Here is an 18,029-nt window from a genome sequence, read left to right on the forward strand (position 1 = left end):
CCCGGCCTCTCCCTCTCCGTACGGGCGGAGATCCCGCCCCGCAGTGCCCGGCCGCTTTCCCTGCCCGGCGCCGCGGCAGCGCACGCAGAGCGCAGCCCCCCCGCCCGGCGGAGGGGACCCCGGCCAGGCCGGGCCCGCAGCCCCACACGTCGCCAGCAAACGACGGGCAGCCGCGGGGCGAACCCGCCGCGCTGCCGGGCTCTGCCCTGCCGTGGCCGGGAGCCCAGACGGGCCGAGTTCCGCCCTCCGCCCGCCCAGGCCGCGGGTGGCCGGCCCGCGGGTGTCCCCGGCCGGCGTGGGCGGCGGAGCCAGCGCTACGGTTCGCCCAGCCGCACGGGGCTGGGGAGGGGGCCCCGCCGCCCGGCCGAACGGGGGCGGGGGGCTGCCGCCGGGGTGTGGGACGGCCGGGGGCGGGCTGCGGGCGCGGCGGCCGCGGGAGGGTGCTGCCGGAGCGGCGCGGCGCGGCGGGCGCTGCCGCAGAAGATGTCGGCGGGGCGGTGGCTGCCGGCGTGGTGCTGGCTGCCGGCGCTGCTGTGGGGCGGCGCGGGGGGCTACGTGGTGGTCAGCTCGGTGTCCTGGCCGCTGCCCGACGGGGGGGCGGCGGCGGACGAGCTGCACAGCTCCTCCACCGAGGAGGCGCTCCCCGCGCTGCTGGAGGAGGCGGGCGGCCTCTGGAAGCAGAGCTACCCGGCCTCGGCTTACCGGGAGGACGCGGCCCTGGGCTCCGGGCCGGCGGCGCGGCGGCCGGAGCAGGGGGCCGCCCCCTCCAGGATGTTCTCCTACCGACGGGAGGGCGGCGGGGCGCCGCGCCGCGCCGGGACCGCCCGCTTCCTCGCCCGCTACAACACCTGGGGCTTCGTGGCGACGCGGGCGGCGCACGGAAAGGTACGGAGCGCCCGGCGCCACGGCCGCGCTCACGCGTTACCGGCGAACCGGCCCCGGCCCCCGCGGCCGCCCGGCGCTGCGGCCCGATCAGCCGCCAGCGCTGCCCGGCTCAGCAGCCAGCACGGGCGCGGAGAAAACAGCGAAAACTCTTTTTTTGGGAAGAGAAGCCGCGTTTGGAGTGCAGCCGGGGAGGCACGTTAGAAAAAATCCCAGCAGAGGGGCCCGGGAAAAGCCGAATTTTTGAAGCCGGAGCCGCGGCGGTGGTGGCCGGAGCCGCGGCGGTGGTGGCCGGAGCAGCCTTGGCACTGGGCAGCGCCCCCGGCCCCCTCGGCCTCCCCCGGGCTGCCCCTGACAGCTGGGGGGGGGCGGGGGGGGCGGGGAGGAGGCGACCTGCTGGGCTACCACATGTGCCCGGCCCGCAGCCGTCCCGCTGCACCAGCTTGAAACGATTTGTCTGTCGGAAGCGTTAAGAGAAATGGCTGGGCTGGCCTGGAGAATCGGGGTCATTGGTTTTTTCTCCGCTTTAAAATATTTCCCTTTGTAAAACGAAAGGTTGGAAGGAGACACAGCATCGAATGCCATTCAGACAAAAGAAAAGAAAAAAGCACAACCCCCCCCAATCTTTAACTTTCTCTTGAAAGTATTCACGCAGTAACTAACTCACAATTTTTAAAAAAATAGACTAAGTCAGAAGCATGTTAATCGTCAGAAAGCTTGGCTGAGGTAGCGGCAGTTTACCTTACTGTGAAATACAAAGCAACAGGTTAAAAACAGGTACCATTAAATAAATATATGTGCACACACAAAGGGCCTGTAATTCTGCATCAGATTGTTGGAAATCCTGTTAAATCATGTGCTCTTAACTCTTCTGCTTTATGCTCTCGCCAGAAACCCTTGGTGGAATTACAGCCATAATACAGTCTCCAGTTACGACACAGAAGAAAATCTGATCTGTAATAAAATTTGGAATTGATGGAGGGGTGCTGCTGCTCTGAATGCTGAGTTGTGCTGCCTGTGGTTGCAGTTCTTTTTGAGAATCCACTGTAATATTAACCATGCATGACAGACCGGGCATTTTAGGCAACAGAAACATGTCCTGCAATATTCCTGACAGATACTATTTTTTTTTTCATTGTAACTTAATAATACACAAGTATTAAAGTATTCCTTCTAAGGAATGCTAACAAGCACTATAAGCATTACAATTTTAGAGGCATATAAACATCAGAAAGCATGCAATCCAGGTCATAACATCATCCAGGGTTTTCTTATTAATCGTTCATACTTAATTTGATTTTGCTGTAAAGGATTTACCAGTTACATTGAACTAATGTAGTGACTGATGATTTTACTATTTAACATCTAATTGACCATGAGGAAAGAAATATCTGAAGACATCAAAAAATGGTAATTCATTAAGTATCTGTCATTGCGATTTATAACGGGATGAAAAGCATAGTAGGAATATAAATTACTATGGAGAATATTAATGTGTGTCACTACTGGGCAGGGACATTTTTGCACGTGTTGTATCCACTGTGTGTACACAGATCAGTATACAGGAGGAATCTTGGCTCCTCAGGGTGCCTCCTGACATGGGAGGAAGGTTTGCTCTGCTGGCTTGGTGGTTGAGACACCCTTGCCCCGTAGCTGAAGTTGCTGCCCAGGCAGCTAGGATGATGTCCCGTTTGACTTCAAACACAGCTCTGACAAAAATGCTTTCCTCTCTCTCTTGGAAAACTGATGCAATCACATTGCAAATCAAGGCTAAAAGGGGAGGCAAGTGTAAAAAGCAGGCTGAATCAAGGCTAAATTAGGCTTGTGGGTTTGAGAAAAGGTGTCAGCACTGTTTCAGAGTAAACATTTCTTGACGCTGATGGCATTGATTTTAATGCAGTTAAACATTTTTAATTTGGTAGTTCCTTTAAGCTCAGTGGAAGAGAAAATGTTCTCTAGTCATGGACATGGAAGTGCCATGGACAGGACTGGAAAGAAGAAGTAAAGGAAGGATCTGTTTTTGTAGAAGCATGATGGATCTAATTTAGAAGGAGGTCTGTCTCGCAATGACAACAGAAAGTGGGAGCACAAATTCCCAGTAGCAGAGGGGGCAACCCCTGCTGTCCTGTCTGCTAGAGCCCTTGAGGGAATCCCTGACTTTGTAAGGTGTCTGCGTGCAAAGATGTAACCAGTTGCTTCATTGGATTTTGCAGATCCAAGGTATGCCCTATGGGAACTGTTTACTTCTCAGCGATGGTCCTGTCAATAACAGCACTGGAATCCCCTTCTTTTACGTGACGCTGAAGGATAACACTGTGGCAGATCTCCTGAAGAATCCCATGGCTTCTCTGACCCTGCCAGAGACAGATGGAAATTTCTGCAGGTAATGGAGTTTTTATCTGCCTACTACCATTGTCAGTGAGAACAGGGTCCTCAGAACAAAATGCTGGGTCCCCACCTTCAGTGTCCTTCAGTGCCCATTTTTGGCTGTCACCATCAGCCACACTGCCCCTCCTTAGGCTTATTTTGCAGTAGGTTGCCCCAGTAAAGCACTTCTTCAGAAAAGCAGAAGTGTCACTGAAGTATATTGTAGCATCAACAGCTGGAGTGGCTTTCAGATTGCACATTAACGTACCTAAATTTAATCTCTTCTTGGAGGTGCCTGCATAAAATCTAGGTGTTCAAGATCCTATTATAGGCCATGGTGATCTAGTCAATAAAGTCCATAGAGTTTTGAGGGCTATTCAAGTCATGGTAAAGCAGACACCTTTGCTCTGGAGGGAGGCCCTGCTGATTGTCTTGACAGGGCTTTAAGCTCTCTGGGGTCTAAAAGGGGATCTTGGGCTCTCAGTTCACAACATACACTCGGGACCGTGCCGCTCAGTCTAATTTCCACCTCTTTAGAGGGTATGATGGATTACGGTATCACAAATTTTTGACACCTTGTATATCATAAACAGTCCGTGAATGATCCCCTGTATAAAGGAAGCTGGGTCTGAGATTTGCTGATCTACGGCCAGCCCCAGGTTCATCTCTCTAGAGACAGCAGTGAGTTGACTTCTTCCAAATCATATGTACAGTGAATAACTCCAAATCACTGAAGCTTTATGTAAAATGTATGTATGCAAACTCAAAGATGTTTCAATTTTCCCCTCCATTCTGTCTCCTTGTAAAAGATGTATCTCTGCCATATGTTTGTTTACAGTTAAACATGTGGCAAACTTGGCTGGGTCAACCTTATGTGAAGTGTTATTTCCAAAGGCCTCTTTACGTGACGAGGTACATGACACCGAAACTGTGTCAGACAGGACTCCATTACCAAAGCAGATCTTAGCTGATACCCAAGGAGAGACGGAGAAGAACTGGAAATTACAGGCTGCTTCAGAAAGAAATGGCATTGAAAGTTTTTAACCCAATTTAAGTTCCTCTTTGGGGGAGGAGAGGTTTATCTTAAGAACTGGGTCCCTGATTCCCTCAGCTGGGGATTGCCTCGGGTATCATCCCGCCTCTCAAGCCTGCTAGCTGTGAACAACGCTGGAAAAAGCAGCAAGTGGCAAATATAAGGCACATTACTGTTACACTCATCTGTATTTATCTCCAGAATATGCTGTTTTCTTAAGAGTTATATGGTGGGAAAATGAAATGGTTTTCATTTTCATGTTTTTCATGAAAGAAAGCAGTACAAGTGATTTCAGGCTGACATCCCATTCCCAAGGAATGGAAATCATGGCTTCCTCTCGCAATGTCTAGCACTTAATAGGAACCTTTTATTGCCACTTTTGTTAAGGTAGTTCAGCTTTGAATGCTTGAGAAGGTCAACAGAGTGGTGAAGTTAACACCGCAATGGTTCCGCTTGCTCCTTAGAATTCTATCATTAAATAATTTGTATTGATCATTTAATAAATAAATGTATCAGTTCTTTTGTAACAGGCTAATGGAGCTCATTCTTGCTTTCTAAACTTTTTCATTCCATCAAATAGTAAGCTGAATATCTAGACCAAGTACTTAAAAATTTATGTTGGCCTATGTCCTAGCACCTACCCAATGCCCTGTTTTCAGATGCTCAAGAATCAGAACAGCATCTATTGATAACTGCTGGTATTGAGCAATTCTGAAAATTATGCACCTATTTAGGCACTTAAGTGTGGTCTTTCATCCCTGACTTTAAACAGCCACCCTTGAAAGTCTTTGCCTTTTACATTTTAGCAATGCCACTGCCTGATTTACCTGTTTGAAAAGTGCCAATTCACCAACAAAAGAGAAGCGCTGCATGATCTGTGGAAACATGTAATTCATATACATCACAACCCTTCGAGAATATTTATTCGCTGTCTTTCTATTAGGTAACTATTAATTTCCAAACCAAACCACTACCCTTTTGTTCCATGTGCCAGATATTTGCTGCTGTTTGCCTTGCAGCCAGGGCAACCTGGATTCTGCCACCCAACTCTCTAGTCCCCTCCGCAACCTGAAACCACACTCTCTGGTAAGAAAAGCTCTCTGGGCACTGCTGAGGAGCTAAACCTGGATTTCCAAGACAGCTTGGGCTGAACTAATTACCAGTTGCCTTATCCTTACTCTCCCTCCTTAACATCGGTCATGTTGTGTGTGTGGGCCCCAGCCCCCCTTCTCATATCAATTCTGGGCTTTGCCCAACCCTGAGTTGAAACATAAAGCTGAAGAAAATGAACCCAGAGATGAGAATAAGGTTTTCTTCCAGTCCCTCTTCCTTTCTTGGCTGCTGCTGCTCCTGGGCATGTAATCCCATCCCCTTCTTTCAGCTGACCATATGGTGGGTCTATTTTAGCTTAGTAACCCAGCAGAAACCTCGTCTCTTTTTTTTTTTTTTTCCCTTTCTTTCCTGGATGAGATTTCTACTGGGTTAGTAACTTGAATCGGCACCCCAAGAGCCAGAGGAGTGCAAAGGAGAGGGGAAAGGAGAAGGTGGAGGAAAATAGGACATCCTCATTTTAGCATGAAACCACACTCTAAATATTGAGCTTACTACTGAACATACAGATTCAGAGTCTGATCAGTGCTCCTTGCATTATTTATGCTGTTCTTACATTGAGTTTGTTTTTCATTATTTCTGGAGTTCTCATCTGGAACAGATGTTTGCTGGCATTAGTGCAAAGAACAAGCATACGAAGAATGAAAAGCTGGGACATTTGTTGAGCTGCAGTTTGTGTTTTTGATGATAGCTGGGAAAATGTGAGCAAGCCTTGGGGCTGTCTCCAGCCAGGAAGCATGTGGGCACTGGGACTTCTAACTTTTTTCTTTCCCTTCCCCCCTGTAACCAGGGTCAGAAATGAATTTACATTTTATATTAGCAACCTGTGAGTGATTTTTACATTTGAAACTGGCAAGATCTTAAACTGCAGCCCTGCATACCACCCTACTGCTACCCTACAGGAAGGGCTTCTGTGGGCACCACCACAGTGAAGAAAACAAGCAGCGTGTCTGGGCCCTGCTGCCAGTGCTTGGCGCGACCCGTCCCCAGCACTGCCTGCAGCACTGGGTCCACCACTGGCAACACAGCCAGCTTGCTACCTCTGCCACTGGCAGCCCAAGCATCTCTTTGGGGTGTGCTCTACCTGCTGAGATAGCCAGGCTGTGCCGTGCAAACAGCACATAGCATCCTTAGTGCAGAGCTTTGTGTGGTGGCTCAGGTTTTGTATAGCAATTTTCTTCCTCTTCTTTATATGACAGGCAAGACGTTTTACTCAGAGAGACCTCAGGTTCTGCTAGTATTAAAAAAGTATCTGTGAAGTTTTCTTCACAAAGGGAAGTGTCATTTATAGATGGTTTAAATACCAGAAGTTCTCTTGGTCAAGAGCATCATTAATTGTTTTGGCTTTAGAATAATTACACAAAATAGCTAAATGAATAATGTTCTACATGAGAAAGTTCATGTCCTCATATGCCAGCAGTGTATTTGTAGTTTGTTTTCATGTGAGATTTTATTAGAATTTCATTATTAACCTACTCTGGGTTGCAAGAACTAAAATAAATGTGAAAGCTGGTCGATGCCTGTAGTCAATGCTCCTGCGAGTATTTGACACTCTCCTGAAAAATGCCTCTGACCTATTGCACGCAAAAGAAATCTCTGGCCTTTAGAAAGAAAATACAGCTGACATTTCAGTAGTCTTCTTGTATCTAATGAGTTTCAAGTGACTTGTGTGCCTGTACATCAATTTGACATTACATTTATTTTGTAGCGAATTTCATTTTTGTTTCAGAACAGACTCAAGTTCCAAACTCTGATAATAAATATTTTCATTTTCAGGGATGTGAGGAACCGAGTGGCCTTTTTGATGCTCCAGCCTTAAAATTTAATCAGCTCAAGAGCAAAATGGAAAAGCCTAAACTAGTAAGAGAAACAACATTTAATAATGAAAGAAAGAGAGCCGCCATGCATCCAAATAGGCACTAATTGCACGACATGATAAAGTTGCAGCTACAGTCTGGATTCCTCATCTCTGACCTAGAGATTGCCATTTCCCTGAGGGAACTGGGCTGCACTTCTCTGAGAAGGCTCTCTGATGGCCAGGCTAGAGAAAGCATTTGTTAGCAACTACATTGCATCCTATCTGAAGGCTGATAAACGGATAATAGAGGCAAGAAAAATTAAATGGTTTAGGGCTATAAATAGACTAAGATGGTATGTCTATGCCACAGATGAGCTGAAAAGATTGAGTCCCATTCTTACAGCTTTCAGAGGGAGCAAGACCCAGCTCGATGTTAAAGAATAAAGCAGCTATTGTTCTAAATGCATTTCCCAACACACAGGCTGCTCAGAGGATACCTCTTTCCAAGTAAGCTCCTCGGCCTGCCTCATTACAGCTGCAGTCTGGAAAACAGGCAATTAATTTTAAACTTGTGTCACCTCCTTGACATCGGGTTCAGCACATTCATAGGGACCAACTGCAGGTTTCTTAGAAAAGAGGTTTTCACACAAGGAAAAAAGAAAAGGAACGAGCTTTGGGAGCAGTCTGCCATTGGTTTTCCTTTGCTCTTAGTTTGGAGGACCGTGTTGCAAATCCACACTGCAGGCTGCGAGTGATTTTGAGGGACTCAGATTCTTCTCCTGGTTTATGACCTGCATCACGGGTGGCTCCATCCGAGCCATTTTACCCACCGTGCTCATCTGCTGCTTGAGGTAGCAGATTGGCACAACTGGGCAGACATCTTCAGTGGATAAAAGCTGGCCCCAGAGGTTTCCTAAACTCTACATTGAAAAGGCTGACAGGAAGCGCTGAGCATCTCCAGTGCTTCTGGATACCACCAGGCCACAGGAGGAGGAGAGTAATTCGGTGGGTTAGGGTCCCTGCTGCGCGGTGGATCAGCAGCGTGCATAAACTGGCAACTTCATTCCTGAGCAATCTGGAGAGGAGATAAGCCTGCCATGGGTGGCAGCCTTTGAGATGTCAGTTGACCATCCAATATATAGCTACCCCTGGGTTTGCAGAGTCGCCGTATGAGGATGAATATAACGAAGAAATTTGGTACTGCACCTTCACACAAAGAGAAATGATGCATGCAGAAAACAAAGGCTGAATTCAGACATCCCTCAGTTTTTGAGATCCACCTCCTGGTTTTGTGGCACAGACCCATTTCTGGTTCTTGTATTTATGTTGGCCCTTTTTAGTCATATGCAAAGAGTTATGTCAGTAGCTGTTCCTGAAAAATCTGCATTTAAAAAAATCAGGAAGATACCAAATTGGAAAGTCAAATATGAAACCTACTATCATCATGACCCAGTGCACACAATATAGCTCTAAATTACTGGTTTTTTTCCTGTATTCATAAATGACCAACTTCCCCAAATCCCTTTCTAGTGAAGTAGTATGTGTTTCCTCTGACTCTGTTTACAGAAATAGTTGATGCTGTGATTCTTTTTTTTCCCCTGTGAATTGTCTGTGGTTAAACTGTGTAAAAGTTTCCTGTCTGAAACAGTTCAGCTAAAGAAATGAGTTGTTATTGTCAGGGAAGACAGACAAACAGACTGGCTTCACTTAACACACTCTAATTAAAATATTCTAAGGAAGGATTATCTTCTAGGACGAATCAAATTATTTAAACCATGAGAACAGGTGAACTATGAAAACAGGCTCTCTTAGATGCAGAATAGCCACTGTACCAATACTCTTCAGCTCCCAGGCCTGACTTCAGATTCAGAACAGAAGACTGCTCATCCCAGAGTAAAAGCAAAGATGTCTTTTAACTGTCTTTGCTGGCTCTCAAACACAGCTGATAAAGAAAGTCTTGTCAAAATCAAAGCAGGGCAGGGCAGAACCGCCCAGCCGCGTCCAGCTGAAGACCAGCAACAGCTTTGCAGATTATGAAATTGCTTTCAGCAGAGATTTTGTTTGACGTTCATGCCACACAGATTAGCAGCACCAATACATTCTTTCTGCTTCAGAGACTCTGGTAGTTAGCGGTGAGCAAATGAAATGTATGAGGAAGATAACTTGCTTTTCAAAATTAATCACATTTATGAATCAAAATTATAAGCACTTTACAGTAATTCTCTGAGGACACAGCGTTTCCTCTCTTCCTTTCTGTAGATTTTAGGGGACAAAAAATCCTATGATGTATTGTAGATACTAGAAAATAACTTTGAATATTAACCTCACGTGCACTTTGGGGCTAGGCAAAGAGGAGCCCACCGGCGCAGGGTGACAGGGTGCCTACCTTGCGCCCGTGGGAGGTGACAGGGATGAGCTGTTCCAGCAGCTAGTCCCCACCTCCTAATCGCCTGGCTTTGTAGGGCTGCTATAGGAGAGGTGAGGATGTGTGGAGGCAGTCATTGCCCTTACGCCACATGTGAGCTGCATGCTTTGCAGTAGACAAAAATGTAGAAAACCTGATCTCTGAAGTTTTCTTCTTCGCTGTCTGGTTCTCCTTTTCTGCAATAGGAGAAAGAAAGCTCTTTCCCAACTTTTTTTCCATTCTGCTAAAGAAGTAGAGGGGTAAAAGCAGGACAGGGCAAACTGCGTTCAGGAGAGATGGGGAGGACTTGTGGATCCTGGCAGGGAGGATGGAGGCTCCTCTCTGGGAAGAGGAGGCTGGGGAAGAATTAAAAGAGATTCCCCTCCACAGACCCGTGTTCCTCGCCCAGTCCCTGGAGCATTACTGAACCCTCCTGCCTTCCTCCTACTGATTCCTTCTTGGGGACACCTGGCTTTCCTTCCCAGGTACCTCCCAAACTCCTATTCTGCCTTTACTGCTGACCTGTGCCGGATCTGTTTCACCTCACTAATGGCCTGCACAGGCTGAAAATGAACGTAATACTGAAGGATACTTTTGGTCAGAAAGCAGGAGACAGAGCATCGTCAGTCAAAGCAGAGATCTCAGCTGTGAAAGGGAATCCTAACAAAGTCCCAGTATCATCACCTTGTGTGCCAATATAACTGCATCAGCCTGAACCATGGGTTCATCAGATCTGGATTTGGCTAGTTGTTGGATAGGAACCTTCTAATTAAGATCCAAGAGATGGCTAGTGTAGTAAACAATTTAATGAGTAGGTGGCACTCTTAACTCTGAACCACTCTTGAACCATGACCCAGAAAGTGCAGAAGTGGTAAGCAGTAAAATCATTTGGGACGTGTTCAGCAGCAGCGTGCTTCATGGCGTTGCATCTCTGTTGGGAAACGTGTTTCACTGGGACACAGTTTTCTCCTTAAGCTCAGTAAAGCTGGCACCTTTGTAAGTGAATGAAGTTCATGCTGTCATCTCACTTGCTTGGAAAAGACAGCTGCCCGGTCTGGGTCAAACTCTGCGTACCTAGTTTGCTCACCATAAGCAGAGGAACAGAGACAATCAATTCTTCTCTCTTCACAAATCAGATGAATAATTAAGATGAGCTCTCGTAATGCACTGTGTTCTTATAAAATGCATAAACTGAGTCTTCTTCCATTTGAATCTGGCTTCCCTCAATTTCTGCAACAAGGTGTATGTATTTTAAATAAGCATAAAAAATAAATGTTCCCTATTGCTTGGTCTCCTTCCCCAGTCCCCTGCTTTCTTTTCCCCTCAGTTCATACTTCATCATAGCCTTTGTGAAATCCTCTGCAGAGAGGCAGAGGACCTGATTCTGGGAACAACAAGCCTGAGAAGCCACCTCAGGTTTCCTCGACCGAGAGACAGTGTCACTGGCGTGCCATCTCTCCCCCTGGCTCTGCCTCCCCCTTGCCCCCAGTCAGTAGTGCACAAATATTACAGAAAGTTGCTCCTCCGCACCTACTTGGTTTTGTGCAAGCAAAGATAAAAAGCACCCAAGGACTGAGAGCTGAATATGTGTTTAGTTATACAGAAGCAAGAAGTGACTAGTGAATGTATTACTAGACCTCTACAGATGTGAGGGAGGAATATTTTAGTAAATATACCTATTTATCCTTGTTATCCCTTTATTATCTTATGTAAAAATATGAGAGATATCCCTGGCTCGCTCTTTTTACTCCTAGGAAGCAAAGCCTGCATTTACATTAGTTGCACTGGTAATGGCACTGAAAATTCAAGACCTGTTCACAATGGAGTTAGAAGTGATAGCTGCAAGTTTAGTGGGTTTTGATGGTTTAAAAAATACAACAGTAATCACACATCAGTAGGGAAGTACTATGCCAAAAATGATGCAGAAACAGATTTACCGCAGAATATGAAGGGCTCCTTTGATAAAGAAAATACTAATGCTAATGTAAGATTAGAATACAAGGTTCCTATTCTGAAACAGAAAACGTATGATAAGAGGCAGCACTCAAAGCAAAGCCAACCAAGTAGTAACACAGTGTACTGAACTCAAATGTATCATTGTCCTGTTCAGCTCTTCCAAAACTTCATCTAACATAATCTCTACAAAAAATTTGTTTGCCTCATTTCCCAGAAAAACAAACTGACCCTCCAGAACATTATTCCGATGTGCAAAATTCAGTTTGGGTAACTTTTACTGGGAAGACAATATTGTGTGCGTCAATCTGTAACACCCTGACTGGCAAGAACATAGAGAAAACTGCAAACTGAAGAAGGAGCCAGGGGAAAAACCAGAAATAAAACCATTCCAGATATGGATGTACAGACTGTGGGGTTTGTTGTCAGCCAAATATGTGGAGAGCAGTTTTTCCTGTAAATCGGGGTAGAGTCACATCTGACTCTAGTCCTATCAAGCAAAACCATCTTGGCAAAGGCAGGCGGGATTCACTGCTTAACCACAGCAACGTCAGATCTATTGCCTACTCAGAATCAACGAGTACACTTTTAGAATAAACATGTACTTGCACAAAAAGATCAAATAATTGTCATTTGAGAAGGTGCTAGACAAAAACCTCTCACTGTGCCTGATCATGCCCAAATCTATCACCTTGATCCACTCAGTGAAAATCCTTCAATAACAATCCTTTTCTAATTCCTCTCTGAAAGTAACTAACATCTTACCTAGGACCTATACCCAGCAAAGGCACTTGCAAATACTCCTGCTTTTCCTCGCTCTTCAGTTGTTTTACAATACTGTTAGCCTGCGGAGGAAGTAGTTTCATATAGACAGATATTAAAGTAATCTTCTGAACGGACATTTTGCTAGTGAGAAGTCCCTTCCCTTCTGTATTTTTAAGAATCGTCGAGTTAAATATCTAAACGTGCATAAAGGGTGTTGATGCAGTATTAAGCACAAAAGAACAATAGATCCGGAGATCACTTCAGATGGACTCAAAGACTCTGTTCGCCAGGGCCAACAGTTGCAAGAGCGTGAATCTGCACTGCCCTGGCTGCTGGACATGCAGGTCCTCGGCTGACACCCTTTGTACGTGGGATTCTGCTCCTCTGTCTATAGGATTCAGCTCTTCTATAGCTGTATACACTGTATTCGCCTATATTTATTCATGTTTTGGTGGGTGAGCATGTTATTGGATCATGGATACTGAACCGGTGTCCCTGGGCATGGACTTGTGTTGTTTAGGGACAGGATGCTTTCTGGCCACTGTAAGCCAGCTGTGAAACCACACCTTCAGCATGCAGTAGGAGTTAGTGTTGAGGATCTACAGCACGCCAAGGTGATCACATAGACGAGTTTGTACTCTGAATAATCACTGATAGAAATAACCCAATGCCAAGGTTGGGAATGCAGATTTTCAGGTACTCAGAACACCATTCATTTATTACTCCACGATAAAAAAAAATGTACTAGAGAAAATTAGACCATTATATATTCATATGAACAGAAAGTTTGACCTTGATCTTTGGCAGCTGCTCTTCCTCCCATGCAGAAAGTGTGGTAGAGGAAGAAGAGTATGAGTGGAGTTTGTCCAGAACTGTTACACTGAACACCCACTTCAGACACCTGCTGCTCCGGACTGAACAGGATGCTGAAAAAACATCCCAGAGACGATGTGACTGTAAACAGCTCTTTGGAGCTTCGACTAACAGTGCCAAGTGCTTACTGGGTATAGATGAGTATCAACCAGCCCGCTATGCTTCCTTGCATATCTCTGCTCATGGCCCTATCTAGAAAAGCAGATACTTTATCCAGTGAGCTACACAGCCTTTCATAACCATCTGTGGGGAATCTGCAGGTGTTAAATTAGCTGCAGGAGGATGTCCATATGTTTCCTGCATGCAGTAGACACATACTGAGAATTATAACCAAAGAAAAAAAAAAAAAACAACCAGCAATGCATATTGCACACAGTTAAGGCTAAAGGGCTCAAGCCAGGATCTTTAAGTAAAATCGCACACAGATGAGATGTAATTTACTGTGATTTGCTGCTTCCAATTAAAACACGGACAAGAAATATGGTCTTAGTTTCCTAATGTAGGTTTTCAGGCTTATGTTCTTATGCAGGCAGGCAGTCCTCTGAGATGCTGAGCAGTCTCAAAGCACTGGCCATGGGACTCGGGGCTGCTCAGCACTTGCCAGGATCAGGCCTCTGTAGTAATTTCCTACAACGTTTTTTTACAACTAGTCAATTTACTTATGATTTGTATCCTTATATTGTATATGCCAGAGTTAGCAATTGCCCCACAACTACTAATGGGAGTTACATATTATTACTGAATAGAAAGAACCAAAAAGCAACAAGTACCTTTCCTATCTCGGTCTGAAGGATGAAGAGAGTTGTTTTTCTAATAGGTATTACTTGTCTCTCTGATGTAAAGCAGTTGAAAAATGGGCAAAAATGAATGAGGACTGAGTTTCTAGGATAGGCAGAAGGAAAAGACTATGTTTTACACACAAATACATGTACATGCACTTACTTTGTAGGCATAGGGACAGACTAACCATCTCACTAGTTTTTTTCAGAATCCTGAATTCTGGGAAAACTGCCATTTTCGCATTTTTTACAATCTAACATATATTAATCCAGTTCTTGAGTGCATAAATTAAGATTAAGCAAATACCTACAGCAGAGCTGTGTTTCAGGTGAGTATTCCTTCCAAGCCCCCCCGCCCCACCGAAGGTTTCAGCTGGGCGTAGAAAAGACCTGCAAGGCTTGACAAAATATCGCAGCTTTTTATATGTGAGCAGGAGTTCATATTTCTCAAAAAAACTTTAACAAAGAAACCAAACTATTACACATAAGCATTTTTCTCTGTGCACAGAAAAAACGTAATTGATCCGGAGGATCCAAGGTGCGCCAGGCTGACTCTCATGGGACAGATGGTCACGGTGCCTCCGGAGGAAGCAGAATTTGCCAAGCAAGCAATGTTTTCCAGGTCTGTATGGAACAGGCACACAGTAGAGTGCAACCCGCAGGTTTGAGACAAATATACCTATGTGGCCCTTTGGTATGGAGAATCTGAGAAGTAGCAAACATTACTTTGGGGCCACAAAGTATGTTGGCTCCTGTGCAGCTTGGAACGACAGGGCAAGCTGTGCAACCTCCTTTTAACTCTTGAGGTAACAAAATACGGAAATGCAGTTAGTCACTGTTGGATTCCAGTAAGGCATGTGGTCTATAATCCAAGGATTATGAAAATATTTCACCTGGCTCCAAGGAGAGATTCCATAAATCCAGGGTGTATTTGTTACTTTTAATGATTCTTCCGCATCTTGGGACAGATTGTGTTCTCAGCTACAGCCCCCTACTCAGAGACAGAGCAGAGAGCTCTGCTGCCTTTGGGCTTACACATATTTGCAGGATGGGGCTTACGGGTTCTGTTGCCTCTCCTACCACGACAACTGCTACCAAAGCCATACTACTTACCAGACAGTCTCCTTTGAACAGATGCAAGCACAACCCCCACACAGACACACACTCCCAGGGTGTGCCCCCATGCCCTCCAGTGGCTCCGAACCCGAGCTGGGGCACCCACCTCCCACACAGGCTGCCAGGGATGATCCTCAAGCACACCCTGCCTGGTCAGTCAAATACTGCTGGGAAACTGGGATGAGCTAGGATCCAAAACAGCCCTGAGGCAATATCCTTTCTGGCCTGCTGGAAGGGGTTAGGGTGGGACTCTGTCAGCGAGTGTCCCCTCAATGGCAAAAATGGGACCGTGGACAGACAGGGGCTATATTGGCGCACAAGCCTTTTTTATACAGACTGCAGAAACCAGATTTCCATGTGAGCCAGAGTCCACCAGCGCCTCGGCAGCAGATGCTCCACTGTCAGAGAGCAAAAGCCAGAATGACACAGCGAGGGCTGACGGGGCTCACCCCATACAATGCTGGCAGCAGCTGGAGCCACTTCCCGATGCCACAGTCATGGGTGCTCAAAGGAGCAACTCAGAAAATGGTGGGAAACCTTAGCTCAACCCAGAGGTTGCCAAACCATCTCTTTTGCAGGGTCCTTTGCACTGGGTCAACCCTGCCTGGACTCGCACTGCTTCCCCCCCGCTCCTGTGAACATTGCGACTCGAGCGGTTGTAGCCGCTCCGTGCACTGCTGCCAAGCATCCCCAGCATCCTCTGCAGATGTACTCGCTGGGGCTTAGGGACCAAATGTCTGCACCCAGTATGGCTGGCAGGGAGGATCTCTTTGAGCTAGCTCTAAGGGCAGGCCCAAGAAATGAGACAGAGATACAGGACGAGAAGGCTCTAGCAGGCGACAGCTCGAAGAAGCTGTGCTGTGCCTGCTAGCCAGTTTTATTAGCTCTCTTGCCATATCACAGCAACTATTACCAAAGATGTAGTATTTTCAGAACACCGTTGCCTTTGAACAGACAAAAGGACTACCCTGACACATGTTCAGAGATTCTCCTCTAACTGTTTTTCACTTCCTTAGAGTCTAAACAACATCTGCCTTCAGAGATGAGGTTCTGCAGTAAGGGAAGCTGATGTTCGCTGGCTGCCTTTGTTTGCAGTTCTCACCAGACTGGGGTGTGGAAGATCAAAAACCTCACTGCAAGGGAGGGCAAAAAGGTGAATGGTGGTGGTTCTCAGATCTCAGGTTTCACTCTGGCTGAGCAGGCTAGGCTGAAGGAAAAAAGCAGACTGCATATGCTTTGGCACTTCTTTTAAATGTTTCTCTTTTCTTTGTCCTTCCAGGCACCCAGTGGTTAGAAAGTGGCCTCGTAGCTATGAGTGGTTCTTCATGAAAATGAACATTGAGCACATCTGGCTTCAAAGTTGGTATGGAGAAGTTTCTGCCATTGCAGTAGAAGAGTATTTAAAAGCTGTTCCAAGTAAAGGATTGAATGGACTTTGATATAGAGTTCTAAGTTTCCTTTCCAAACACTTTTAAAATTTCATGCTGGATGGTCAATTTACAGTGATTTCCTGCCCCCCCCCCCCCCCCTCCCCGGCTTCAAAATAGCCCTGTCTCATATGGAGCAGAGTGAAAATAAAACAACACAGCCTTTCAAATTATAAAGGAGAAGTGGATACTAGCCCTACCCTGCAATGTACAAACTTGTCATTTCAAATAGGCATTGCATCATCTTAAATGGTGCTTAAAAATGCTTTGTATCTGTTTGTTTTGACTTTTGTTGCTGTGCACCCACAGGGAGACTACAGTAAGTGCTAAATATAATGTTCTGATTAACAGAAAAAGCAAATTGCCTACTCAGAACCCCCTATGCATTGTAGAGGTATTACTGCAGCTTGGCCTCCCTTGATTTGGAAGTACTCTAAGAGAAACTTAATAGCTGCAAATATAGGTATTTAAGTTTTAAAAAAATACTTTGCTAAAGCTGTCCTCATTTGGTAACTTATATTTTCTACACGTGCTTTTCTCAAATTAGGTAATTTGATATTTCACCTGGAAACTGAGTAGAAATTTTCTTTTTTAGTAGAAAAAATGCAAGCAGCTCAAACAACATGGCTCCAATATAACTTGTCTCTTGCTGGCACCAAGCTGGTTAAACATGTTAAGGGCCAAAACCAAATCAGCCCCACAAGGATTATCCTAATACAAGTATAAACATTCTCATAAGAATAATTAAGTAAGTGTTCTCAGCTAGCCTGTTGTTCTTATGAGACAGGAAAAGTACTTTTAATAGCCTGTAGTCCTGACTTTTTTTGCACCCCTTCTCCAGCCACCGCTTTATTTTTAACTCATTTGTGTAACTCATTTTTGTATACTATCACTAACTCATGTAGGGGTAGAGCCAGTCCCTTAACTCTGTTTCCACGCCAAGTTTTAAAGGGCTTGTTGATGCATTTGTGTTTTAAAGAAGCCTAAATAAAGATAGTTAGACATTTCAGGCCATGAAAAACTGATTTTCCTAGTGTGGAAAGTGCAAACATTGTTGCAAACACATTATGAATAGGCATCACGTGATAATACCAAAAGAGTTCAAAGGTGTTTTTTTCACCTTCAGCCCTTTCTCTAGATGTCCTGGTAACCTTATTCTGCAGTTCTTACGGTTATTGCAGTAAGAAAGTTCCCATGGCTAACCAGCCAAGTCATTACACAGTTTGCAAATTACACGGCTGTTCTCCCTGTTACATTAAGAAAGAGGTTTCTGTGCCTGTGGGGAAGGTCTTCCAGCATCCCTGGGAGAGCACCTGAGCTCTGGGTGGCAGCCTGCAGGACCCTCCCCGAGCGAGTGACCTGAGCTTGCACAGGTTAATCCCTGGGCAGAGCTCAGAGGCAGCTTTGTGAGCTATGACCAGCTGGAAACCAATTAAGTGTAGCTGAGCTTATTTTGGTTCAGGCATGGAGAGAGGGAGCCACTCCTGGAGTGGAGCTGAGCATCATGCTAGTTTAACTACCA

General features: G+C 45.8%; 1 protein-coding gene across 1 annotated transcript; it reads left to right on the forward strand.

Annotated features, from left to right (window-relative positions):
* The first annotated feature begins 16 nt into the window (after positions 1 to 16).
* Positions 17 to 17,516, forward strand: CREG2 (cellular repressor of E1A stimulated genes 2). Its single transcript, XM_080377341.1, has 4 exons — positions 17 to 885; positions 3,096 to 3,265; positions 14,473 to 14,586; positions 16,360 to 17,516. The coding sequence occupies exons 1-4, from the start codon at positions 484 to 486 to the stop codon at positions 16,517 to 16,519; spliced, it is 846 nt and encodes a 281-aa protein (XP_080233467.1). The 5' UTR covers positions 17 to 483; the 3' UTR covers positions 16,520 to 17,516.
* The last annotated feature ends 513 nt before the right edge of the window (positions 17,517 to 18,029 follow it).

Source organism: Falco punctatus (genome assembly GCF_963210335.1).
Source record: "Falco punctatus genome assembly, chromosome: 2".
Taxonomy (NCBI): domain Eukaryota; kingdom Metazoa; phylum Chordata; class Aves; order Falconiformes; family Falconidae; genus Falco; species Falco punctatus.